The sequence below is a fragment of the Rattus norvegicus genome, chromosome 10 (assembly GCF_021556685.1).
Source record: "Rattus norvegicus strain SHRSP/BbbUtx chromosome 10, alternate assembly SHRSP_T2T, whole genome shotgun sequence".
In the NCBI taxonomy this organism is placed as follows: Eukaryota; Metazoa; Chordata; class Mammalia; order Rodentia; family Muridae; genus Rattus; species Rattus norvegicus.
Genome location: NC_141543.1, coordinates 53,281,226 through 53,309,072, shown reverse-complemented (window position 1 = coordinate 53,309,072; position 27,847 = coordinate 53,281,226). Strand labels below are relative to the sequence as shown.

At 48.6% G+C, this 27,847-nt stretch overlaps 2 protein-coding genes across 2 annotated transcripts in view; one reads left to right on the top strand and one right to left on the bottom strand.

Annotated features, from left to right (window-relative positions):
• Positions 1-822: 822 nt before the first annotated feature.
• Positions 823-17,956, bottom strand: Mmgt2 (membrane magnesium transporter 2). Its single transcript, NM_001013967.2, is given in 3 exon segments — positions 823-2,592; positions 4,099-4,281; positions 17,830-17,956. A coding segment is annotated over 1 exon segment (375 nt). The 5' UTR covers positions 2,417-2,592; positions 4,099-4,281; positions 17,830-17,956; the 3' UTR covers positions 823-2,041.
• A 144-nt stretch (positions 17,957-18,100) lies between these two features.
• Positions 18,101-27,847, top strand: part of Lrrc75a (leucine rich repeat containing 75A) — a 44,653-nt gene continuing 34,906 nt past the window's right edge. The window contains 1 exon segment of the mRNA NM_001398992.1: positions 18,101-18,479. Coding sequence (NP_001385921.1) covers positions 18,234-18,479 — 246 coding nt within the window. The 5' untranslated portion in view covers positions 18,101-18,233.

The window sequence follows — 27,847 nt, the reverse complement described above, 5'->3', positions numbered from 1 at the left end:
TGTAAGCTAAGGGGATGAGGGCTGTCCCAGTAACACAGGTGATGTCTATGAGATGTCAAATGATACAGCTGTGTACTAAAGCCAGGATTGCCTGGATGGAGACACAGAGACTATAGATGACAGGTCTTAGCTCCTGTCATCTTTGGATGAACTTCCTGAGAACTTTGGATGAAGTTCAAGAAAATCCCAGGCAAGGGAAACAAAAGTGAGTAAAGTACTCTCTAACAGAAAAGTAAGTAAGGCGGTCTCTTAGAATGAGAAGACAGCCAGAGACAAGTCAGAAGGGCTGTGTGCGCTCAACATGCTGGAGGAAGGGGTCTCTGGACAGGTGATGTCAAAAGAGGAAGGGATCCAGTACAGGGCTTCCCTTACTACCTCATGGAAGCCAAGGTGGGAAATTTCAGACGGGAAGGAGCAGAAACAGTAGTGAAAGCTTCAGACCAGTCAACAGGGAGTCCTAAAACGTTAGGTTCAGAGTCTTTCTTGATAAGTATGTATGAAAAAAACACAAGTATGGTGGTGTACATCATTAATCCCAGTACTTGAGACAGAGGCAAGCAGATGTCTGTGAGTACAAGGCCAGTCTGCTATATATATCAAGTTCCATATCAAGTTCCAGGTCTGACTGCCTCTCTTTTCCTCCCTCTTTCTGGTGTGTGTCTATGTGTGTATCTATGTTCTCTGTCTGTCTGTCTGTCTGTCTGTCTGTCTGTCACACACACACACCTCTGCCCCTTCCCCGATAACTCACAAGCAAGGACACATCAAGCACTATGACAGGAAAGAAGGACACCACAAGGAACCAAGACAAACACAATCACCTCAGGGAGACGACATTCTTGTAAAAGTAGACCATAAGGACAAGTAAACAAACCAGACAGACTCAGCCAACTGCTAACCAAAGATATCTGGGGGAAATTCCATCTGTAGCAAACATATGCAAGCATCTTCTTATCATTACTCCCCAAACAATGCAGTACAGCATCTCTTTACACAGGATTTACATGGTACTAGGTGTCATGCGTAATCTAGAGATGACGGGAAGTATATGGAGGGTGGGCATAGCTTCTATGGAAATACCATGTCATTTTCTAAAAGCTACTTGAGCATCCGAGGATTTTAGGTTTCTGTGCATGGTTGTAGAGTCAATCCTCTGTAGATACCAGGGGACCGTTTTACATAAACACATCCCCCTCCTTGGTTCTTGTCCTCTGACAAACTTAATACCTTTGCAAATGCCAGAATCTCATATGGATCCACAGCAAGAGAAGTGGGCATATAATCAGCCACAGCAAGCGACATGTGGAACTGGCCACAGGGGTAGTTAGATTGGCAGGGGCAAGGCTCCCTCCACCTCTCATGTGCACTGTTCTGGGAATGCTAGCCTTGCCCCTCTTCACCCAGCATGGAAAATCATCACCACCTTTAAGCTTATAGCTCACAGCGGCCTTCAGATCATCAGTCTGAGCGCCTGAAGGAACCTGTGGTGAAGAGACATTCCTCTTAATGAAGAATCAAATCACACATTGTGAAAACCTTCTTCAAGTTCCTTCAGGACTGTAGTCAGTGAGCAGAGCCCAGGAGAGCCCACATGCAAGCTCAGTTTCAAAGGCTCAGAATGCACGAAGAGCTCACGTTTGGGTTTAGGCGACAGAGCCAGGGAGAGGTCGATGTCTCAGTTCAAGCATGCAAAAGTGCACGTCTTCCTTACTGAGGCTTTCATGTTCCATTCAGCCCCTTGACGGACGGACGGGATGGGGTCCACCTGCAGTGTCTGTTTTACTTGGGCTGAGATTCCAGTGTTTGCCTCACCCAGAATCAAACCCACAGTTAATGAGCTTTCTACAGCTGCAGGAGAGTCCCTGACATAAATACCTTTTCTTTTGTTTTTTAATTATAGATTTTTTTTAAATTAAGTCTGAAATATCAGTACAAATACTGATGTGTAGGGGGTGTTTTACAGCCCAAATCCCAGTACTTAATTCTGCTACTTAATTTGTAAAAAAAAAAAAGCTGAACGGTGCAGTGATGATTTGCGATTTCAAAACTTCAACCGTATGTCATCGGAAGATGGCACGTTGAGGTTTGAAGAACGAGTTGTATCCGAAGGCTGGAGAAGACTGGAACCAGAATGTTGAAACACATAAAAAGACGGGCGATTCCTTAAGGTGTCAAATGTCACATTCTTTAGTTCTGAAGTGGCATCCCGGTCTCTAAAGTCCCCTGCAGTATGAACTACGCCATAACAGGTAAGGGCAAAGGCCAAAAGTGTCTGAAGAACTATATCGGTCGGCAGCGGCTCATACTTCATTTCTGCCAGCCTCGTGTGAGAACGATGCTGTGCAGCCGAAAAGGCAGCATGGGCGAGGGCGGAGAGACCAACGCCCACCAGCACCTTCCACAGCCACGCCACCATGTTTCCGAGGAAGTGGCAGCCCCAGAGCTAGCCTTCCACACCGGGGGTAAATGTGTTAGGAGGAAGGGCTTGTCCTGGCTCACAGTCTCATCTGGCCTCGTTGCTTTGGGCCTGTAGCAGCACAGGCCATCATGGTGGGAGCACTTAGCAGAACAGGGGTGTTCAGCTCACGGCCTCTGGGAAGCAAAGAGAAAGAGAGAGAGAGGATCAGAACAAAGCCCAATGACTTAACTTACCCACTAGTCCCTCCTCTGTTCCTCCTGTATATTACAGACAGCATCTCATGGTATAGCCCAGGTTGACCTCACACTTGTGGCAATCCTCTTGTCTCAGCTTCCTTGGTATTGAGATTACAGATATTACACCACCACATCCTGCTGGTCCTATCTCTTGGCTGCAACCAAACCTCTAACACATGTGTCTTGGAGGAAATACTGCAGACCCAACTGCAGCACAGAAATAGCCAGAAACAATGTTTAGCCATATCTCTGGATATCCTGTGGCTCAATCAAGTTGAACAACCTGATGATGTAACTGAATCACACAGAGCAGGGACAGGCACTACTCAGTGGTAAGCTTGGAATCAACCGTAGGCTAAACTCAGAAACAAAAATAACTAGCATGCAATCCCTTCTTCTTTTCTTTTCTTTCCTTCCTTCCTTCCTTCCTTCCTTTCTTTCTTCCTTCCTTTCTTTCTTTCTTTCTTTCTTTCTTTCTTTCTTTCTTTCTTTCTTTCTTTCTTTCTTTCTTTCTTTCAGACAGAGACAGGGTTTCTCTGTATCCCTGGCTGTCCCGGACCTCAGTCTGTAGCCCAGGCTGGCCTGGATGCCTGGATGTCAGAGATCTGCCTGTCTCTGTCTCCTGAGTATTAGGATTAAAAGTTCTCTCTGCTTTCTTTTTTTTTTTTTTTTTTTGGTTCTTTTTTTCAGAGCTGGGGACCAAACCCAGGGCCTTGCGCTTCCTAGGTAAGCGCTCTACCAGAGCTAAATCCCCAGGCCCTCTCTCTGCTTTCTAAGGCTCCTTGTGTCAACACAAGTCAGAGAGAATCTACATATTTACTTATAGATTTGGGAGCAACTTATTCACTGAGATGAGATAAGCTTTTATGATATCTGTTGACTCAAACGTGAAAGCTCACACCTTAACCTCAGTACCTATGATTGATTCCTAGCACCTATGATACCTTACAACTCTAGTTCCAGGGGATCCAACACCCTCTTCCTGCCTCTGAGTGCACCAGGCATGCATGTGCTACATAGACACACATGCAAGAAAGTTAGAACAAGGGCTAGAGAGATGGCTCAGTGGTTAAGAACACCGACTGCTCCTCCAGAGGTCCTGAGTTCGAATCCCAGCAACCACAAAGTGGCTCACAACCGTCTGTAAATGAGATCTGATGTCCTCTTTTGGTGTGTCTGAAGATAGCTACAGTTTACTCACATATAATAAATAAATAAATCTTTTAAAAAGAAGAAAGAAAGCCAGAACAAAAGAAACTCAAATAAACTCCAGTTTCCTCCTCAAGGACAAGACACTCATGTTGTGCACAGGCATGCATACAGGCAAAACACCCATACACATAAAACAAATAATAAACTATGTGGCCAGGGATTTTTTGTTTGTTTGGTTTTTGTTTTCAAGACAGGGTCTCTCTGTGTAGTTCTGGCTGTCCTTGAACTCACTTTGTAGAGAAGATGACCTTGAACTCAGAGATCTGCCTGCTTCTGCCTCCCAAGCGCTTTGCCACCGATGCTTGGCTTGTTTTTAGCAGATTCAGTAGCACACATGTGTAGTCCCAGCACTCCTGTGGCAAGATGGAAGGCAGACACAGAACTGCCTGCCTGTAAGCTCAAAGGCCAGCTAGCCTAGAATACACAAAAGGGTAAAGAAATGAGACCCCCCGCCTCAACCAAGTGGAAGGAGAGAATGAGCTCCCAACAGTTGTCCTTTGGCCTCCACATGCATGCTGTGTGGCACACACACATATACATTTCACACACAGACACACAGACACACACACAGACACACACACACACACACACACACACACACACACACACGCATACACACAGAGTAATAACAAAAGCTAAAACTTTTTAAGATGCCACCTATGTTTCCAGTGGATGGGTAGCTCTCCCATATGGTGACTCAGGGATCCAAGGCTGCAACCCTGGCTCTCCCAGATCCTAGTCGTCTTACCCTGCCAGCAGAAAGGGAAAGGGAATCCTTAGAGGGGAGTAGCACACTTCACTCTAGATTATGGACCACTGGTAAGAACCAGTCACAGGGTCATGCCGCAAAGGAGGCTCAGGTACACACTGGTCAGGAACTGTAACCCCAATGCTTATAACAGCAGATTACTGGGGTGGACAGACAGTTCAACTTTCTGAGAACTGGGTGGCAGGCACCTGGGTGCTCAGATTCTAGTTCTGTGTTGGATTCTTTTTCTCTTCTCTTTATTTTTTTTCCTTTGTTTTGCCTGTCTATATGTATGAGAACCTCAGGCAGGCCTGGCGCCCATGGGAGGCAGAAGATGGTGTCAGATATCCTGGAACTACAGTGGTGGTTGGCCTTGAGCCACCATGTGGGAGCTGGGAACCGAACCTGGATCCTTTGAAAGAGCAACACATACCCTTAACTGTGTATCTGACTGTCCAGCTCCCACATCAAGGTTCTTTACATTTTGACACCATTGCCATGTTAGACTACATAAGTTCTCTTCAGAGAGAGAAGTCTGTGTAGTGCAGAGTAGGGTTTTCAACACTGCCTCTGGCTTCTACCCATCTGATGCCAGTAGAACTCCAGCCCCAGTCCTGACAGTAATAAATGTCTCTTCAGCCGGGCATGGTGGCACACACCTTTAATTCCCACACTTGGGAGGCAGAGGCAGGTGAATTTCTGTGAGTTCATGGCCAGCCTGGTTTACATAGTGAGTTCCAGGACAGCCTGGGGGCTGTCATAACAACGTGCATAAATAAATAAATGTAACAAACTGTTAAACAATATCTCTAAGCATTAGAAAATGTAGCCAGAGTTACAGGTTGTGAGTCATTTGTGGGTCCCAGGATTAGACCTGAGACCTCTGCATCCACACCAGGGGCTCTAACAGCTGAACCATCTCTCCGGCCCCACAACTGGTATTTCACAACCTCACGTAGATTGTTCTCTACAAACAGGCCTGAAAACTCCAGGTTTATGACTTTTTCACTTGCTGTTTAGTTTGGAAACTACGATGGCTGTTCTTGGTTGTCAACGTGACTACATTTGGAATAAACTACCATCCACAAATGGAGGGCACACTTTTGACTTGGATCTTGAAGCAGGACGACAACACATTATCTTAATCTGGATCGACATATGCCTTTCTTTAATCCAGGCCTTGAAGCACACCATTAATCTGGGCCATACTTTCTGACGGAGGCCCATATAAAGACACCTGCTTGCACTTACCTGCCAGCACATCTATGGGAGCCTACTTCTTCAGGATTCCAGCTTATACAGAAACCCAGCTGAAAACACCCAGCCTTGTAGGACTGGGCTGCTACTACACTCTCGGACTTCCCACTCGTAGCTGGCCATTGTTGGGTTAGTTGGTCTGCAGCCTGTAAATCGTTCCTATAAATTCCCTTTAGAAAGATAGATGATAGATGGATAGATAGATAGTTCCAGACAAGAAATAAACGGTTAGCCTACCTGTCAGCTGGATAGCGAATGTAATGAAATAGCATGTTTGACCTCTTCATGCAAAACTCTGAGGATTGCAGTTCAGTTTTGCTCACTGACAGAATATCGGAGGTGCCAACTTGAGGACCCAGAGAGAACTTCATGATGTGTCCCCAAGCTCATAGCTGAGCTATTTCCAGACTAGGAGAATAATTTCCACACCGCACTCACTGCTTGGCAAAGCCAGATGAACTCGCAAAGAAACACTCTGCATCCTTTGCAATTCAGTGTGAGCATGTGACAACTACAGAAGTGACCCAAAGTAATGCATACTATTCCTCCCTAAGGCTTCTAAGAGTTCTCTTCCTCCCGACTGGAACTAAGACTCTTTTGTTTGCTCATTTTGTTTTGTTTGACCATGCTGGCTTGTCTGTAAAGATTAGTCTTTCTGGGCTGTTACAGGTTCCAAGAAATTTCAATGCGGAAACAAGATTTTTTTTTTTTTATAATTTGCCCTAATGTAAGACAATATTTGTGGGCACCTAAGCAACTCTTCTTCTTTTTGAGGGTGATGAGACAGACTCTTAAGAAGGCTATTATTGGGGGTTGGGGATTTAGCTCAGCGGTAGAGCGCTTGCCTAGCAGGCGCAAGGCCCTGAGTTCGGTCCCCAGCTGGGGGGGGGGGGGGGGGAAGAAGGCTATTATTTCCAGGAAATGGACTAACTGTGATGGTTCCTTTGTGCCTGTTAAAAACAGGAAGTAGTAACATCAAGTACTCAGTACATCAATAGTTTGCTTTATCTCCTAAGCACCTAACAGCCGGTGTTGCTTTGCTAAACAGCTTCCCTGGCTGTCGCCATGGGGGATTCCTTCACACTCCAAGGAAAACTTGGAGCACAGTTCCTGGGCTTGGCTTGTAGTCCCAGTGAACTCTAGCTTTGCAGACTGCTGTGGATATGAAGTATTAGTTTCTACATTCAGAAAAACATACAAGGCTCTAGAAACGAAGTAAAGGTGGTTATTGGAAAATAACTTGATTGCGCTGAAACGCACAGCGTGATCAATCAATAAAGATTCATTTGAAACACGACTGGAAAAGAAGAGAATACAGCTCCTTTAGTTTCCCAGCAATGAGGATTCACATGTAAATTCTAAGTGTTCCTGCTGAGCGGAGCAATCTGGATCTGAATAAGCGAATTTAAAAGGATTTTTGTTTTTAACCTCGTGTATAGATGTGTCTGTGTATGTGGGTATAGTGCCTGCCTCCACGGAAGAGGGCATCCAATTCCCCAGGCACTGGAGTTACAGATGGGTGCTGGGAACCAACCGGGGTTGGGGGGCTCTGCAAGAGAACCAAGCCCTTAACTGCTGAGCCTTCTCTCCTGCCCAACTGCTTTTTCCACAATGCCCTGTGTGTTAACCTCTACAAACAGGCCTGAGAACACCAGCCTTTATTCCTTTCTTTCACTTACTAGTTAGTTCAGAAGCAATGAACAGATAGAATAGGAGGAGGAAGAGGAGGAAGAGGAGGAGGAGAAGGAAGAAGAAGAGGAGGAGGAAGAGGAGGAAGAGGAGGAGGAAGAGGAGGAGGAAGAGGAAGAGGAGGAGGAGGAGGAAGAGGAGGAGGAAGAGGAAGAGGAGGAGGAGGAGGAAGAAGAGGAGGAAGAGGAGGAGGAAGAGGAGGAGGAAGAGGAGGAGGAAGAGGAGGAGGAAGAGGAGGAAGAGGAGGAGGAGAAGCACAGCACTCTTCACAACAGTAAAACCCATAAACATACAGAATGGCCATCAGTGACATATTGGAGCAGTAAGCCAAGGTATAAGCTCATTGCACAAAGTAAAGGATTTACGGTGGTCTCCACAAGACAGAGTTCTACTGACACACTAACTAGTACAGGGAAAAAGTAGTTCCACAAAAAAATTCGTACAGCAAGATGAATTTTTACCAAGTTAAAAATAACCCAAAGCGGGGTTGGGGATTTAGCTCAGTGGTAGAGCGCTTGCCTAGGAAGCGCAAGGCCCTGGGTTCGGTCCCCAGCTCCGGGGGGGGGGGGGGGGGGGGGAACCCAAAGCAAGAATAGACACCCTGTAGAAACGTACACAGAACACAACTGCCTAAGGGATGCAGAAGCCCAGCGTTCAAGGCCTGCCTGAGTCACAGAGGAGGTCAAGGCCAGTCAGAGCAATTTAGTAAAACACTATGTCAAAATAAAAGTGTAAACCGGAGCCTGGGGATATAAGGCAGTGACAGAGCACCTGCCCGGAAAGCACTGGGCCTTCCATTTGACCCAGCACCGTAAACAACCACCAAAACAGTAGACGTGGAAAAGAAGTGAAGGTCAGACAAAGCAAGATCAGGCTAGTTTCAAGCTGCGAGTGTTGGAAATTCTCCATGTAAGTAAATTTAAAATGATATAAAAGGGAAAGCAACGATGGATAAACGCCAGATTCGGGACATGGGCTACTTAAGCAGTAGGAGGCAGGATCTCCGGTTGGAGGAGAAACCTGCAAGTTCATGTCATTTCCTGTGTCAAGTCTTAGTTCTCCATTACTGTTACAAAGGCCTGGTAATCAACTTACAAAGGTGAAAGGTTTTGGGGGCCCCACAGATTGGAGGTTGAGGCTCCAGCCCACGGTCACACAGTTCTACTGCCTTTTTTTGTCTACATTTATTTTATGTGTGGTGGTGTTTTGCCTGCATGCATGTCTGTGCACCACTTGCATGCCTGGTGTCCTCAAAAGAGGGTGTCAGATCCCTTGAGATTGGAGTTATAGACAGTTGTGGGCTGCCACGTGAGTGCTGGGACTCTAACTGGGGTCCTTTATAAGATCGTCCAGTGCTCTTAACCACTGACCCATCGCTCCAGCCCCTCCATTGCTTTTGAGTCTATGACAGGGCAGCAACATCATGGCAAGAGTAGAGGAAGCTGCTCATGGCAGCAGGGAAATGAAAGGAAGCATAAGCAAAGGGTAAACCCTTGAAGGACACGCCCACGATGACCTAATGCTTCCCCTGCAGGCCTTACCTCTTACAGGTCCCAGCAGATCCTAAGAAAACTAAGCCTGGACCAAACCTTTCCCAGGCATCCCAGGTCCAAATCATACCATCCCAGATGTGCTGCAGCTTGGCTTTGCTTTGGATGATGAGTTTGTGAACTCCTATTATACAACAAACTAGAGAAAGAGATTAAGGCAGGCCATGCATGGAGCAATGAAAACCCAATTAGAGACCAGAAAGGAAAACATGAAATCATGGTTCATGGCCCTTGGCTGCACTAGGTAGACAGATCAGGATGTGTGCCTCTGATGCTGGAGACTTAGCTGCTAGCTCTCCTGTCCTTCCCTAGGTTGCCCTCCCTGGAAGGCCATTTCTCTCAATAGCATCTCTGACTCTCGGTGTGTACACCGACCAGCAGAGGTCTGTGGTGGTCTCGGGCTTCTAGACTCCTGATGAAGAGAGGCACTGGATACTTAGGATGTCACATGAGGGCTGGATTATATGGCCCAGACTTCAGGCTAACCAACAGGGGTTTATATCTGTGCCTGACATATGCCTGCTTTTAGAGACTGCGGTGGTTAATATCAACTGTCAACTTGCCAGGATCTAAACTCATCTAGCAGACAAACCTCTAGCCATGTCTCTGAGAAGTTTCTAGACTGGGTTAACAAGGGCTGGAAGATCCATCCTGAATGTGAGTGGCACCATTCCATCGCCAAGGACCTAGACTGAATACAATGAAGAAAATTTTTTTAAAGTTTTGCCAGCCAGTTGTGGTGCACCTTTAATCCCAGCAATTTGGGAGGCAGAGGCAGGTGAATCTCTGAGTTTGAGGCCAGCCTGGTCTACAAAGGAAGTTCTACAACAGCCAGAGCTACACAGAGAAACCCTGTCTCGAATAATCAAAAAATTAAAACAATATGTATTTTTGAGCATGGGGGACAGGGTCTCTATTATATAGCTCTGGCTAACCTGGAACCTAGAGAGATTCATCTGTCTCTGCCTCCCCAGTATAGGGATTAAAGGCATAAACTATCATGCCCAGCCAAAAATATAAGAAAAAAATAAAATATGGATAAATTAAGTGAAGTGCCAACATCTATCTTTCTCTCTGTTTCCTGACTGCAGGTGGGATGTGACTGGCTACCTTGTGCTGCTGTGACTTTGCCACCACAACAGACTATACACTCCTGAACAGTAGGCCAAATAACAGCTTCCCTCATCAGATTGCCTGTGACAGGTACTTTGTCAGAGCAAGGAGAAAAACAATAGATAAAGGAACCCTAAAGCATTTTGCCCAAATGGGATAGAGAAATAACTAACTGGATTACTGTGGATACCACCAAAAGACAAGTCTTCCTTTGGAGAGAAAAATGAACCTGTCAAAGAAAAAAAGTTCTTCAATACCTGGGAAAGCAGCACAAAGAAAACCTTGTTCAAAATCATGTCCCCAAATTAGGGACATCTACAACACACTTCTCAGGGCTTAATCCTGGCTGCACCACAGACAGGAAACATATAGCTATGGGTGAGGGTAAGATCAGTGGGTGGAAAATTACCAAGAGGAAATAGGAAAAGTAAGAGGGCATCTGGCTAAACTGACCTGACAGGATTCCTACTGAAGACAAGCCAGCTTGAACAAGCACCACCCTCAGCAGGCTTGGTGCAGAATAAAAACGCTGCTCGTGGGAGCAATCAGATAGTGAAGCCGAGGGTTCTGGCTAAACGGCCTTGGCAGAGTTCTTCGCTAACACTAGATCTCACAAGGAAATACACAGACGGGTCTAGGAGAGAGTCCACATTAAAGAGACTGACTAGCCTTTGATCAAGCAAAAGAGTGTTGTCAAGTAAGAAACAGAAAAGTCCTTTGTTGTATGTGGCAGAGGCACTGATGTCCCCCAAAGGTCAGCACTAAATTCTTCTCAGTCCGCAAATGGTCATGAGACCGAGGAAAGAAAAACTCACACTAGTTTTCTCTCACACCCGGCTCTAGTGGGGTCACAGAGCTGAGGTGAGTGGGAGCCTTAGCATCCATAACAACTCCTCCTCGATGCAAATGCCCTGAGTCACTTCTTCGGTGCTGTGAGCAGCATTTGTTCTTGCTGTGGTCAGCTGCCACAAACAACAGCAGTGGGAGGGGGGGAGGTTTGCTCTGCACACAGTTCCAGTCAGTCTCAGTGCATCGCGGAAGGGAAGGCAGGGCAGAACGTGTCGGTCGTGGCAGCAAGACCACATGGAGGAAGTTCGAGATGGCTAACCCTCATTATCAACTTGACTGGATTCACAATTACCCAGGAATCCTAGATGGGATAAAAAGAAAGAAACAAGAAAGTGGGCTGGGCATGAGCATGCCTCCCGTCAGCCACCTGACACTCCAATCGCCACACCTTCCCTTCCGCTGTCAGGTGTCACGGCAACAAGACAATAACACACAGCTCTCTGAAGCAGGGCAGACCAGAAAGCAATGTTTCATTCAGTGACTTATTGAGCTCTCCCAGCGTTTCAGGTTCCGTACTATGCAGGCGCTGATGGATAACAGCCTCCACTCACGACGGCTCTATCCTATAACATCTCGTATAGGCAGAGGCACTTCAGTATACTCAGGATGGACAGCTGAGCTTAGCTAGTAGGAGGCCAAGGGATCCAAGCAGCCATCCCAGAGAAAGTGACAGCAAGTGAAGCCTAAAAGAGAAAGAGGAATGAAGGATGTCTGAGGAAGAATGCCGTGTGCAAACAGAAGCACCAGAAATGCTATTGTCCCCTGTAGAGTCACCCAAAGGTGGGCATGGATGCCTCGCATGAAGGTGACACCTAAGTCTTAGGGGATGGCAGAATCTCTGCTAAGGAGGAAAGGACAGTGGCCTGTGGGAAGACCTGTACGTAAATGAGTGACAAGAGCAAACAAGAAGACAGCAGGACAGTTCCTTAGCATTAACAATGTCACACTTAGTAGCCAGTTGTGAGGTGACAGAAAAGCCTGAAGAAGGGAGAGTGTTATCATTTGAACTTTAAATGTCTCCTAAGGTCCCCTGCTGAGCTTGGTCTCTGGGTAACACTATTGGAAGGCAGTAAAACACTAAGAGGTGGGCCCTACTGGGAAGTCGTAAGGTCACCGAGGTCACAGCCCTTGAATGGACCTGGAGAACACTGACCGCTTCCTCTTTCACCTCTCAGACTCAAAGTGAACAAAGGGAACAAAGGGAGTCCCTGCATGCATTTCCCACCATTGCTACCCAGCACCAAAGCAGTGGGCTAAAAGCTCCCTGATCACAGACGGAAAACCTGTAACAGGAATCTACCTCATGTGTCAACCAGCACCTAAAACCCCATCACTTGTGAGGCTGACCCAGGCCTGCAAGTTTGTGTCCAGGGTGAGCTACTTACTGAGACACTGTCTGGAAGGGAGAAAAGAATCCCATTTAAAATAAAAACAGGGGCTGGAGAGATGGCTCAGCGGTTAAGAGCACTGACTGCTCCTCCAGAGGTCCTGAGTTCAATTCCCAGTGACCCCATGGTGGCTCACAACTATCTGTAATGGGACCTGATGTATTCTTCTGGTGTGTCTGAAGACAGGGACAGTGTACTTATATATAATAAACAAATACATCTTTAAAAATAAAATTAAAATAAAATTAAAACAGGACCCGAAAAGAAGGCTCAGCAGAGAGTGCATACAGCTTTGGCAAAAGACACAGTTTGGCTCCCAGCAACCACCTCCATGGCTCAAGAACACCTTTAACTCCAGCTCCAGGGAATCTGATGTCCTCTTCTGGTCTCTAAAGGTACCTGCATTTGGGTGTACATACCTGTACACAGATACACACACATACATGCAAATGATAAAAATTGTGGGTTGATGTCTCCATGCAGGTGAGGGCAGGCACAAGATAAGGCAAGGCTTGTGAATGGGCTGTGAAAAAGAAAGACAGGTGCAGAATTTTTGAGAGGAGAGAGACAGAAGAAGGAGGGTGAAGAACATAGACAGAGGAGGAGAAGGACGACCCAAATAGCCACAGGTAGCTATGAATATCTTATAAGGGATGGATTATTACAGGAAAATTTGTCTTATCTAGGTGGGCAGTTTATATCAATATCAATTGTCTCTGAGTTTATTGTGTGGAAGTTTTATAGGGTGAAAACTTACTGATATAAATCTGATTGATAAATTACAAGCGTCTAGAGCTCTGATTTTTACCGGGCGACTGAGAATTATGACTATAACCACAAGCGGCGGATGGCAGCATGGGACTGGCATGGCAGCAACCCGCCAAGGGAACTTATCGAGTTGGGAGGAGATGTTTCAAGAGCTCCAGGCCAGAGAGTCAGCAGAGATGGGAAAACCCTGCTGATGCCAGGTGGCCCCACAGTGCCGGCACTAGCATGAGATGGTGTTCCGATTTTTTAATATTTCCCACTACAAAAAAATAAAATAAATCTTTATTAATCATAAATAAATAAAACCATGAGCCCAAATAAACGTTTTTCTTTATAAGTTGATTCTCTCAGATACTTGCTCTAGTAAAGGAAAGCTGGCTAGCAGAGAGGAGAGAAGAAAAAGAAGAGTGTCAAATGGACAGACCCAAGGCGATCGCTGTGTACCAGAGACCTATTTTAAAATGAAGACAGAATGGTATGAAGTCCTAACAACGCAGGCTTTCCATTCACAGACCTAAGTTCAACTCCCCGGCTCTGCCCTTCGCTGTCCGTGAGACCCTGGGCAAATCACTTAACCGGGCAAAGCTTCCATTTCTTCACCAAATCAGGACCATAGGCAAAGCAAATCTCACAGCCGCTGAAAGGAAGGAATGGCAGAATATGTGGAAACGATGCAGCCCAAAACACAGCATATGGAGAGCCGGAGAACCAGACAGCAGAAGGGAGCCACCGGCCTTGATGCCGGTGTTAGCAGACTCCATTAGCCAGGTGCCGGTGCCAAAGGAGATGATCCAATGCACACTCGCTCCAGAGTCCCTGGCCTGTCCCTGACAGTGAGCAGAGACCTGAGTGCTCCGGAAGAGGATATACTCACTGGAGGAAGGTGACACTGTTAAAAGCTATTCCTCAGGGAGCCTGCCACACTCTCACTTCTTGTGGATGGAAAGACCCTGCCCCTTGTTACCTGAGCCTCTTCTCAGTGTTGTGCTTCTAACAAGTACACTTGAAGGATGGCAGTTTATGGCTCCTTCTATAAAGCTGTAGATTCTCTCCTCCCAAGCTCCATGTTTCTCAGCTATGACACAAACCATCTGCATGTGGAGCATCCATCTGGGCCCTCACACTGCCCCTGCAGGCTTGGAGGCAAGAACTTATGCAAACATGCCGATGTTCCTCCTATTTCCTCTGCCAGAGCAGTGAAGTCCTGGTCTCTACTCTCAATGTCTCTGCTGATAACCACGAGCCAAGGGCAGGTCAGTAATTAGCTCATAAACTAAAAAGACCCAGAGCCATCAATGTGTGCACGGTATGGAAGCCACGAGTGTAAGCCACGACATAGCCTACAATGAGGATTCAGACATCACTGCCCACAAGTAAAGGACAGGGGTAAGCTCTAACGAACTTGAGAAGAAAAGGCGCACAGGACTCTAGGCTCCGTCTCCGGCACAGAATAGGAAGGCCACAGAATAGTCCCTTTTCAGTCTTCCTCTAAATTCCCCACACTGTCCTGGAATTCCCTATGTAGCTTCAAACCTGCTATCCTCCTGCCTCAACCTCCCAAGAGCTGGAATTCCAGGGGCACAACATCATGTCAGACTAGAAGAAAGCAGTTTGAACCCAAACCAAGAAGGCAGCAGGATCTGGTGCTGCGTCTGAGTAAGAAGACGGAAAGTAGCCACTGAATTTAGCAACTAGGTCACTGGCAAGACACATTTCAGTGATGTGGTGTGGCGGGAAGCCAAACTGTAGTGGAAGGAGAATGGATGGAGGTAGAGAAGTTGTAACAATAAATACGAGGCATTTGTTAGAAGCTTAGCTGAAGCAGGGTGCTGGCGGCACACACCTTTAATCCCGGCTCTTGGGAGGCAGAGGCAGGGGGTTCCCTGATTTGAGGCCAACCTGGTCTACAGAGCTAGTTCAAGGACAGCCAAGGCTACACAGAGAAACCTTGCCTTAAACAAACAGAAAAGCTCTGCTGAAATGGAAGTAAGGGGGTGGAGCATTGGTAGCAGGAGCAGGTCGGGGCAAACTCAACCCCCCACTTGTTTTTTGTTTTTTGTTTTTGTTTGTTTGTTTGGTTGGTTGGTTGGTTGGTTTGGTTTGGTTTTTCTGAGACAGGGTTTCTCTGTGTAATAGCTCTGGTTGTCCTCCACTCACTTTGTAGACCTGGCAGGCCTCGAAGTCACAAAAAAAAAAAATGCCTGCCTCTGTCTCTCGAATGCGAAGATTAAAATGCCACCACACTCGGCTTTTCAATTCATCTCTTAATAAATGGAGAAGATCTGAATGGCCGCTACTGAGAGCAAGCCTAGAAAGAGAAAAATTGGGAAGATAAAAATAACAGAAGGATGGATTCAAAGGAAGAATGACCTCGGATCCCCAGTGGGACTGCATCCACGCCATCATACATCCTCAAGCAGGTCAACTTGCTGGCTCGGGTTTGGGGTCTGTCTCTAGGTGGGTGGCATCCATTCCCCCTTGAAAGGGGACCCATCAGCAGAGATCCTTCACAACTACTTTTCAGGCCAGAAATGAGACCCAGGGATATTTCCTGAACCAGATTCTCAAGACCCCAATAAGTGTCCTCTGTATACAAAGGCCAAGCAGTTTTGAATGGAGTGCTAAACGGTAAAGCCAGAGCAGTGTTTTCCAAGAACATCTGAGAGTGGGCTGCAGAAAAGGAACGTGGGGAAACTTAAGGCCTCATCCTCAAGGCACTTAGGGTTGACAAAGAAGACACATTTGGGAAGAAGGAAAAGAATTCTCATTTGTACCAGCACCTCTACTTGGAGCTCATCTATTGGTAAGAATCCCTGGGTGGCCCAACTTGTCAGGCTCCTGAACCCTCTTCCCAGGCCATCGCTGTGTGTCCTTGTAGAATCCGGTTCCAGCAAAGAGTCAGTTTTCTCAAGTCAGTTTAGGAAGAACTATTCCGGGTGACGGTCACCTGCAATGTCTGATGAGGTTTCTCATCCTCTACCGGCCTGCAGGGCTGTTGACTCGCTCTGTCTTCGGCAATTCGGTTAGGCCAGGTTAGCCAGAACCTCCTTATACGGATGTGGTGCTTCCACTACGTCATTTCCCATCCATCAACACCCACCCAGCTGCTTCACTATAAACTCAGAACCAAGCTAAGCCTCCCTTCCCTGGTGCCAAACCCTGCTGAGGATGGTCCTGAATAACAAGTGTTACTACAAGTTTTTTTTTTTCAAAAAGTATCCACTGGGCTAAGAGACAGCTCAATTGGTAAAGTGCTTGTCTGGGCAAGCAGGACCTGAGTACGACCCATTTTTTAAAAAGAATTAAACTCTAAATTAATTTAAAGATTTAAATTTATAAAATATTTTAATTTTTTTTAAAAAAAGAAAAATTGTCACACACCCCTTTAATCCCAGCACTTGAGAGTCAGAGTCAGGTGAATCTGAGAATTCAAGGCCAGCCTAGTCTAATGTAAAAAGTTCCAGGTTAGCCAGGGATACATAATGTGACCTATCTTTAAAGAAAAAAAAAAAAAAGTTGTGTGGTAGTATCACCTAATAATCCTAGGCTAGGAAAATGGAAGAAAAATAGGTGGATTCCTGGAGTTCACTGTCCAGCCAAACTAGCTTGCTTGGGGAGTTCCAGACAGGGAGAAACTTTGTTAAACAAACAAACAAACAAACAAAAAAAGGACCTGGGTAAACACAGACTCACAGTCTTCACCTTCCAACTCTTGACATAATGTTACTATGTTACTATTCTAACCTGCCAGGAGGAGCCAGGAATCTGGAAGCCCAAGGCTACTTTCCAGATAACGGATCAGCAGGTGGTAGACTCCAGCTCCCTGGCCTAAAGCAGGTCTAGGGACCAAGAAAGAAAGAAAGGGGGGGGGGGAGAGAAAGAGAGAGAGAGAGAGAGAGAGAGAGAGAGAGAGAGAGAGAGAGAGAGAGAGAGAGAGAGAGAGGAGAAGAAGAAAAGGAGGAGGGGGAGGAGGGGGAGGAAGAGGGGGAGAGGAGAGAAGAGAAAAAAAAAAAACTGTGCCCCTCCTACAGCTAAGAACAGAGCATATAGGCCTCCAAAGTGCCTTATCCAAGCACCATGGGCTCCCAGGGGATTGGCAGAAGAAACCGGAGAAGGCAACAGGAATGTCCAACCAGAAGTCACATTTCCGCTTTGTAGTAGTAGCAGGAAAACCTTTTAGCAGGGTCGAAGAACGAGAATGCAAAGTTCACAAAATTAGAGTGTCCAGGTCTGGGTTCGTTCACTAACTACTATCACCTACCTGAAAGCCACTGGGGCTCCAAGAAACGAGCATCGGAACCACCCAAAACACTAGCCAAATGCACATTTCCAGGCCCTGAGAAGAGGCTTCTTCAGTGGGCATGGAGCCAGGCCTGAGATACTGAGCTTTCAATCAGCACCTCAGACAATCTGGGGTACTGATTCTCTGAAGAGGTCACTCTTAAGAAACTAGACTCTAGGGCGAACAAGACCTCCAAGTTCCAAAGTTTCCCCACCTCGGTCGGTGCACGCGCCGACCTCCTCCCACCACCCTAACCGCGGGGCCTCACCCACACGCGCAGTCATGAAAGCAACGGGGAACTCGGTTGGACTCACCGACCTTTGCCAGGGCGCTGCGGGCCCCAAAAGACGCAGCACGGTGTCCGGCAGGGGGCGCTCCACCCGGGACAAAGCAGGGCGGGGGCGCTGGGTACCCCCTAGCCCAGAGACGCGCGGCGGGAAGGAACGGACGCGGGAGAGGGAGGGAGACACGCGGCGGCGCGGGGGCGGGGCGGCCGGCGGGGCGGGGCGGGGCCGACGGGCTGGCGACGAGCGCCGGGAGAGCGCGCCCGGGCAGCGAGGAGGGAGGAGCGTGGGGAGCGCGGGCCGCAGCCGCCCCCGCCCCGCGCCCGCGCCCGCGCCTCCCGCGCGCAACAGTTCCCCCAAAGTTGCAGCCGGGGAGGCGCGAAGCCGGCGGGGGACGCGGCCTTGGCCCGGCGCGCGCAGCCCCAGGCGGGCGGCGGCATGGGCACTCGGCAGACCAAGGGCAGCCTGGCGGAGAGAGCCAGCCCGGGCGCGGCGCCCGGCCCCCGCCGCGAACGACCCGACTTCTGGGCGTCGCTGCTGCTGCGCGCCGGGGACAAGGCGGGGCGCGCGGGCGGTGGGCTACCCCCCTACCACCGGCGCGTCGGCATGGTCCAGGAGCTGCTGCGGATGGTGCGCCAGGGCCGGCGGGAGGAGGCGGGGACGCTGCTGCAGCACCTGCGCCAGGTGAGCGCGGGGAGGGGGTGTGGGGGGCGCGGCGGCTCCCGGAGCGCCCCGCCCCTATGAGGGGGGTGACAGGAGACCGCCGGGAGGCACCGCCCAGGGTCCCCCTTTCGCGGGGATGGAGCGGTGTGGCAGCAGGTGCCTCTTCGTTCCTGCTGAATTTGGGGCCTCAGGCTGGGGTGAGGAAGGCTGACCCGGCGGGGCTGGTGAAGGGGACCTGTTGGACCATTGTCCCTGCTCCTCTCCTCCACAAGTCCCCCAGGGATAATTGATGAGAGAGGATACAGAGATGCATGCATGGTTTTGGCCAGGGTTCTCTTCTTCCTTTCAGCTCACAACCTATCACCCTCTCCCAAGGGTCCCCAGGGAATGTGCAGTTAGTTATCTGCTAAAAGCCAGCTTCTGAGGTATGTCCCTAAGACCCCTAAGATTTCAGTCCCTAGGTCATTTGCCACCAGGAGATATTGCTTATTGTGGTTTCATCTCTCCTAACTTTGGCTGGACCTGGCCGTGAGACCCCTTCAGAAGTCTTGGTTAGAACGAAGCTAGTCTTGGTTTCTTGGCCAGCAGGAACAGAGGCCGCCTGTACTCCACCATCCTCAGCCTAGTCCTGACCTACTGATTAGGGGCAAACTACAGATCTGGTTAGTTCCCTCTCGGTTTTTGTTTTCCTCTCTCTTTTTCTTTTGGGGAAAGTGGCAGCCTGTACAGGGTCTTGCTGAGTGCTCTGCAGAACGGCGATCAGATTGGTTCTGTCCGGCTTTGTGGCACAGACTTGCACAGACCTTGTATTCTTGGAGGACCCCTGTAGATAAGCAGTGTGCTGCAAATGGGGGAGGGAAAACCTCGGCTGACCTTTGTGCGTTCTTCCCATTACTGATAGAAGAAGCTGTAGGGACAACTTCCTGGGAGGAGCTTCCACCATCTAATTGGATCCACATCTCCCTGGATTCTGTACTGTGGCTTCCCTCACGCCCTATGTTTCTCTGGAGTTTGTTCCTAAGGTGTACACTGCAAAAGAGAGAGAAGTAGAGACTTGGGAAGGTATGAGACTTCCACCTTTGCATGTAGTTTTCCTGACAACATCCACAGTGATCCCCTGGAGGCTGCTGCATCCTCAGATACCTTCCCTGGGTTGAATCGTCAAAAAAAGATGTCATTCTACACCACGTAACTTTAGTGATGTGTAGTTCTCTGTCGTTTGAAAATTAGAAGCCAACCTTGTATGGCCTCCATGGTAACTCTTGTTGCTTTCACACACAAAATGGATTTTCCAGACCATCATAAGCTGGTCTGTGCAATAGTCAGTAAGAGGGTTGTACCGATCACATGATGTTTCCCCAGTCCTGGGGGTGCTGCTCTGAAGAACACCAAAGCAAGGAAGAAACTGACAAGCCCTTATTGAGGGGTGGGGAGAAAATTAAGGCAGCATTGGCAAGCAAGCACCAGTTAGAAGCCCACTGGTGAAGGTCGAGGGTCTTGGGGAGGAGGCCGATGTTAGGGGTATCTGGTATAATTACACACTGTATTGTGGAGCCTGAACCTCTCCCTTTAGGGTCTTCTGCTTGTGTGTCTTTGGCGCTCGCTCGCTCTCTCTCTCTCTCTCTCTCTCTCTCTCTCTCTCTCTCTCTGGCGCCTCTCCAACCACAGAGGCAGGGTTAATCAGACTTACCCCTTTTCTGGGGCTCCCTGACCCTGTGGCTGATGATGAGTGAGGGCTGTGGACCTGGAGAGCTGCCCTGTGTTGCCTGTAATGTGAGGGTCAGAGCCCTTCCAGGAAATGGTCATTGGCCCTAGGCATGTGGGAGTGGGGCTCAGAGATGTCCAAATGTCTGTGACAAATGAAAAGGGTGTTTTCTAGGACCCTGAAACCAACCAGCGGAATGTCTAGCCAGAATTGTGCTGCAGTCTGAGTGGTTCTCCCCCAAGATACTATTTCCATCTTACTTTCCTCCTGGCAGGAACCCGGGCAGTTTGGCCACCCCCACTCACATAGTACTTTCTCCTGTATTTGATAACATTTGGTACTAAGTGTTTGGATTTTGGTTTTTTGAAGCAAGGTCCTGTATGTCCCACTGCATAGCCGATGATGATGACCTTGAACTTCTGATCTTCCAGCCTCCACGCCCAAAGTGCCAGAATTACAAGCATGGGCCACCACACCCAGCTTATTTGGTGCGGGAGATCAAGCTCTGGGCCTTGTGCATGCCAGGCAAACATTCTTTCAACTGAGCTACTCCACAGCTGGTGACACTGGATTTCTATGTGTTCAGAGGGAATACAGGGTTAAAGGAAGCACTGACCCATAACTCCTATGCTCCTGAAGGAATTGAGTCCTTCATCTCTCTGAGGCTCTGAAAGAGCCTCACACTCTCCTCAGACAAATGCACCTGATCTTGCAAAGAATTTCCAGAGAGATACACAGAGCTTGTGTGAGTGCTACCCATACAGCCCAAGTTTAAAGTCAATGCTCCTCTCTCCTACCTCCATTTCTCCTGCTTTGTGTTTTGCATATAGAAATAGTTCAGACTCATGTGTGGCAGTTCATGGTAAGCTGATGTATTATGGCCGTTGTTGCCACTTGTAAGATTTGGGGAATGTTTTCTTGCTTGGAGACTCTCAGCTTATCACTTGTGGAAAGGCCTTATACACAGTTCAGAGTGTGCAGGCAAGATGCCAGGCAGTTGCCTTGAAGGATCACAGAGCCATCTTCTTGTCTTTAGGAACAGTATAAAGTGAGCGAGGCCTGGGACCAAGCATCAAATCTGGGTGGCTTGCCTTTGGTCCTCAGTGTGCTGTGACCTTGGGCCCAGTGGTAACCTCTCTGAGTTGTGTTTCTTCATTTCCCAAAGGGGCATCCTGGGTACTGAGCAGAGCAAATGCTATCAAGAGTGTGAAATTTTGTTGGCACTGCCAATCAAGATGTGTTTTCATGGCAACCAGGAGAATCTGGCCTACTTTTGGTATAGCTGGGTTAGGGACAAGATCGTGGCCTTTCTCTCCAGGCCTAAACCAAGGAGTCCCTGGTTCAGAAACAGTTCAAAACAGATGCTCATAAGCATAAGAGAACTCATTCCTTGACTCTTACCCCATCACACCCTCACCTAGGCCTTCTGCTTCCCCATGCAGCTTAGGTTTGGGGGCTCAGACTTGCTGTTTTAGGAGTCCTGGGGATGGAATGGTCTGACAAAGAAAGTGCTGGGCTGTGTGGCATCGTTGCTGCCTCCATCCAGCGGTCTTTCTTCAGACCCCCAAATTTCAGACTGTGTCGTTGTCCCGCTCCATGGAATAGAGGAATGAGAAACAGGCATACTCCCAGACAAGGTGACCCATCTCTGAGTTCACCAACATCCCTGCTGTGTTAGTCAGCTGTTCCTATGACAGAATGCCTGACGTACAACTTGTGAGCGAGGCTCTGTTCGAGCTCACAGCCTCAAAGGTTTCAGGTAGTGGTTATTTGGGCCTGTGGTAGGGAGTACATGGCTGAGGAAGTTGCTTGCCTCATAGTGGCTGGGAAACAGAGAGGAAGGAGCCAGGGACCCAAGATATCTTAAGCTCTCCACTACCCAAGAGCACCACGTGTTAGAGACTCATGGTCTTTGAGGGAACCTCATCCTAACTCTACTACCTGCAGAATCCAGTTAGTCTGGTTTACTACTGGTGTGGTGTATCCCTGATAGGTAGAGCTGTTCTGCCTACCTCCTTCTGCCTGACTGATCTCAGCGTGGCCTGGATTTGTGGTTCTAGGTGCTGTCTAGAAGGGTAGACCTGTCTTCTTATACTTGAAAGCAGAAACTGCAAAGGCAAGAACCAAATACATGGGCATTAGGGTGCTACACATATCACTGTCCCAAGAGGAGCCAGAAATGTCCTGGAGACCCCCTGTTGACTGATGGGTCTCCTGCCAAAGACAGACAAGCACAGTGACATTTGAAGGTCACCTTTTCCCTCCCAAGAGAATCTGTGGGCGAGCCGATGGGAAGGTCACCACACACTGAGCAGGCAGGTCCCCAGTGTCACCTCTTAATTCTTCCTCCACCTGGAACACATCTTGTTTCCACAAACATTCTTTACCTTCAGCAGGCCACCTTCCTGAGCGCACCAGCCCATGCTCAGGCATCTGGTTAGCACGTCAGTCCCGCCATGGTGCAAGGTCTTATCAGTCACTCATAGCTTCCCCACATGACCTTTGGTTTGTCAGACAAGGTCATGCGCTTCCTGAGAATAGAGACCCACCATTACCAGTGTGCATGGTACAGCATTGAGAACCTGCTAAGAGTTCTTGCTAAGTCTCTGTGCTATCGTAGTATGTGTATAGACTGTCAACATGCCAACTCAGGAAGCATTCGGATGCCCTGTTTCAGCCCCACAGCCGACTTATCAGGCTGCCAGTATGGCTGTGAGATCCTGTGCATTTGCTTTTAGGTTTCTGGGCATGCCAGTTTTCAGGAAGTCCCTGATGGCCACAAGCTTGATTGTGCCTGGCACCCTGCCAGGCTGAGGTGTTCTTGGAGAGAGGAGTGGCATGGTGCCTAGCCTTGGCACCACAGGATCCTATTGGGCAGGTGTAGTCTGGGGCCTCTGCTGAGGTGGCAGGAGGAGAGCCAAGCCTGATGGGAGAATTGGGCCTCCCCATTCCTAGTCGGCTCCTGCAGAATCGCATGCACTCCCTCCACAAAGAAACCTTAGTTCTTGAGCTCTGGCAATCTGTCTGGGCTGCGTACAAGCATTTCCACTGATAAAGGTGAAGAGGCTTCTGATGTCAGGACTGCTTTCATCCCCTCCACAGCTGCCAGGGACACTAGCCAGGGACACAGCAACCTCTGTGGAGGCCAAACTAACCACAGGGCCTAGAGTAGGCTAGTCTCTGACTTTGCTGTCTGGGGGGCGGGGGGGGGGGCGTTCCTCTTTTTGGAACAAATTTTGGAGATTGCCAAAAGCTGTTTTTAAATCTCTTCTGAGCTTTTGTGCTGTCCCGGCCTCTGCCTCTGATGTGCGGGGAGGTGCAGTCTAACTGCCCTTCTTCCCCCACCCCCAGCCCACCCCCATCCCCAGCATCAGGGCATTTCTGTGTGTCCCATCCTGGGACTAAAGCCATCTAAACTGGGTACCTTGACACATAGTTGGGACATGAAATCCCTGAGGTCTTGTTTGTTTGTTTGTTTGTTTGTTTGTTTGTTTGTTTGTTGAGGCACAGTTTCTTTATGTAGCTCTGGCTTTCCTGGAACTTAATATGTAGACCAGGATGGCCTTGAGATCACAGAGACCCACCTGCCTTTGCTGAGATCATAGGCATGCGCCACCATGCCTGGCCTGTAAATGGTTTTAAATACCTCAGGCACATGTCCCCTCCATGGTATGCTCTCTTGTGAGTCTGCTGAGATTGGCTCAAATTTCTCAATTATTTCCACTCTGAACCCTGGGCAGGGTAGCCTCCTGATGTTTGGGTTCCAATAGCTGCTCCCCATAATCCATTACCTCCAGTAAATAAGAGGCTTCTCATCAGCTGACTAGTATCTCTACACTGTCCCCATCAGAATGTACAAAGGTGGGTCAGCATTGGAAGAGACCCCTCCCCTAAATAGAGATGTTCAGACAGCCACCTGACTCACCTTCCCCACCAGGAACAGCATCAAAAGTTTTCTATGAGAAAACACATGTGCACACAAGGATATTCCCAGACACATATCTGGTGATTGTTGGTCCTTGCTATAGATTTTTCTGGCTTTTTTTTTTCTTGCCAGTTGTATTAGTTCCTTCAGACTGATAGAACAAAGTGCCAAAGGCTAGGTCCAAGATCTAGGCTCCAGCAGGTTCAGCATCTGGTGTGGGCCCTCGCTATGACTCTGGCTCTGAGTGCCCTCATGTACACAGGATGGAAAGCTTCTCTGGGGATTCCTTTTTAAGGACACTGATTCCAGGGTCCTTGTAACATCAGGTTGGGCTGAAACCCCAGCAAGGAGGTTAGGGCTTCAGTGAAGGGGAGGAGACATCAGCTGCCCCAACTCCTTCCTGCTCTATCTCCTCCCCCCCACTCCCACCCCCGCATCTCCCCCTGGAAAGTACTGGAGCAGGAAGGATCCAGTCATCCACATCAGCGGACCTCACCATTACTCAAGGAGTTGAGTGTTCAAAATGAGGACGAGACCTTGGTGTGCTGAACAAGGGCGGGACCCCTTCTGACAGCGCCTGCTTTTGTCCCCACCCCACCCACCCTGGCTCTGAGTGGTGCCCACGTGGCTCTCTGGGAGCATTTCCCAGCTTCACTTTTTCTTCTTCTTTTTTTTTTTCTTTCTTACTTTTTTTTTTTTTTTTAACTTTTATTAGCTCAGACTCCTGGCTGCTGCAACCATATGGAGTTCTGCCGACAGCTGCTGCTCAAAGGGATGTGGCATTTTGATGTTTCTAATTTTATCTAACCAGGATAGACATAGGAGTCCAGCTGAGACTAGGGAGTACCCAAGTGTGTTTTCCTGCAGAGGCAGACAGACTCACTTTGCGCCTGAGGCCCATGTACTAAGATCCTGTGTTACACACCTAACTTCCAAATTCATGATGATAGTATATGGGGGAGGTGGTCTTTGGCAAGTGATTAAGATAAGATAAACTCATGAAGGTGGGGTTCCTTTGATAGGACAGGTGGCTTGAGCTGACATACACTTGCCCTGTATCACCACTGAGCTTCTCTACTCTGTTACAGAATAGCAAGGAAGCCTTCTCCAAATGCTATGCTGTGCCCTTGGATATCTGACCTCCAGATCTGTGAGCTAAATAAACTTGAAACTTTGTTTCCTATAAATTACCAGCCTTGGACATTTTGTAGCAGAAAGCAGATTTAAAAACACCATGCGCACCTGCTGAACTGCCCCTCACCCTGTGTCTCCTCCAAGTCCCTCTCCATCTTCCTACTCCTTGTGGCTTTGCTTTGAGTCCCTGAGTCTGTCCATCTTTTGTATCTCTGATTCCCCTGGTAAAAAGCAGACTCTTAAAAACTTCTCTTCCGGCAAGGTGCAGAGGCATATGCCTTTTCAAACACTGTTGGTGAGGTATTATTGATAGGATTCAGAGTTTGAGATCAGCCTGGACTACATAAACCTCTTTTAAAACTAAGACAAATGGGTTGAGGATTTAGCTCAGTGGTAGAGTGCAAGGCCCTGGGTTTGGTCCTCAACTCCAGGGCGGGGGGAGGGAGGGGGGCGGGGAAGACAAATGTCAGTCTCTTGTTAGTCTGAGTTTTGTGGGCTTCCTGCTATACCCCGACCAACTCTACCCACAGAAAGATGGATGTGAAGCCATGAGAATGAGTAAGGGGTCTAGACCAGCTCATTTCAGTAGTCTAGATGTAAGCACCTGCCTAGGCAGGGAGAGCAGGCACTAGAGATCCACTCTGTGGGTTTTTAGTCCACCATATTCATTCATTCAAGCTCTATCTTTTTTTCTCTTCTTAAACCAGGGTGTCTCGTGTAGCCTAGGCCAGCCCTGACTCTATAGAGCCAGAGATGACCTTAGACTTCTTGTCCTCCTGTGTCCGTCTCCTAAGTGCTGGGATTACTGGCATAGCCACCATACCCTGTTCATGCAGTGCTAGGGATCCAAGCCAGGGCTTCATATATGCTAGACAAGCACTCTTCCAATTGAACTGCATCCCGGCCCCTTTTAAATTCTTTAAATTGTTGGCTTATGTTGTTTTCTTTAGTCAGTATCTCACTATGTGGCCCAGGCTGGCTTCAAGCTTGTAACCATCCTGCCTCAGCCTCCCAAATGCTGGGATTATAGTTGTGTGTGTGCCACCATGGTCCTTAAAAAAAAAAAAAAGTGGAATTAATACATAGTTATTTATAGTGTAACTAGTAGACTTTAAAGTATGTCCCCAAAAAGCAGCATTCTGCCATGATGGAAAATAAGAAACTATAGATGAGCAAAAAGGAAAAGACCAATTGAATGCATATATTCAGTGTTCTTCAAAGGGCAGCTAGCTGCAGGTATGGGGACACAGCATGCAATCTGTGGGGAAAGGCCCCAGCAACAATTGTGCCCTGCTTCACAGAGGGTGGCCGGGATCCAAGAGCTCACCATGTCAGGCATGTGTTCCGCTAAGCAGTGTGTTGGCCATAGCTGGGACTTGGAGCCTGCTTCTCTGAGCCAGGGTGCTCATTTCAGAATGGACAGAGGAGCAGAAATAACCACAGTGGCTGGTGGGCAATCAGTGATATATGGCTACTCAGATTTCAGCCCCTGGCTTGCTTCTGAGTGAGAGTGGCCCAGGGGTCTGCACAGCTACACTGGCCACCGAATACTCCCTGCCTCCCCATGGGGCTTGTGAGTGGTCACAGACACTCAGGCACAGCATCAGGGAACCAGGTCACCTGCCACTTCCTGAATAGGACTTTGTCTCACCTGCTCTGCTGGGCCCTCCAAGCTACGCAGCACTCAGACCTGTTCCTTTCTGCCCTCTGGGTCCTCTGACCTGTGACTTTTCTCCACTCCACAACTGGGGTCTCCATGGAGAACCACCACAGCCACAGGCTGCCCATGGAGGTTCATCAGACACCCCTCTTGGACCAAGGGACACAGGCCCTCAAAGATAGAACCTCAAAGAGAAACTGCCCTCCCTGAAAATCTCTCCCCATTAAAGCTTGCTGACTGGGAGAAATCTGTATTCATACAGCCTGGGGAGGTAGGGCCTGTGACACACACACACACACATACACACACATGCACGCACGTATGCACGCACTCTTCCTTCTAAGTTCACCCATGTAGCTTGTGCCTCTTGGAGCCTAGCCTTGAGCCTTAGGTTGTCTCCTGGGCAGAGCAGTATTCCCCCCTCCCCCAAGTGCTCTGGGTAGGTGCCTAGCACCAAGACTTAAACAATCTAGATTCCCACCCTGGACCTCGCCAGCCCAGAACTTCTCTTGATAGTCACAGCATAGCTATAGCCTCCGCCATATCTCCTCACTAGTATATGAGTGAACACAGCTGGCCTGGCACCAGGTAGGTGCTGGCTCAGGGCACTTCTGATGGGTTCCTTGACCACCTTACCCTACTCTGATTATGGTCCCAGCTCCTGGATCCAACCAAGTCCTTCCCCTCTCACTGGAGGAAGTGGATGGTGGATGGGAAGGAACTCCCACAGTTCCATGGGTGAGATCTTCTGGAATGAGTTTAGATGTTTAGTGGAGGCACAAATGACCCAGGGATGAGTTGTAGTGTGTCACGTGGGACTGAGCCAGGACTGGGTCTCCCAAGCTGCAGCAGTGGCTGAAGCCTGTGTCTGCTCCAGTTACTAATGCAGCATTTTCCCAGGCTCCCTGGGTTGGGGCAAGTAGGTTCCCTCCTTATGGGCAGGGTGAAGGAGTTCCTAGGTCCCA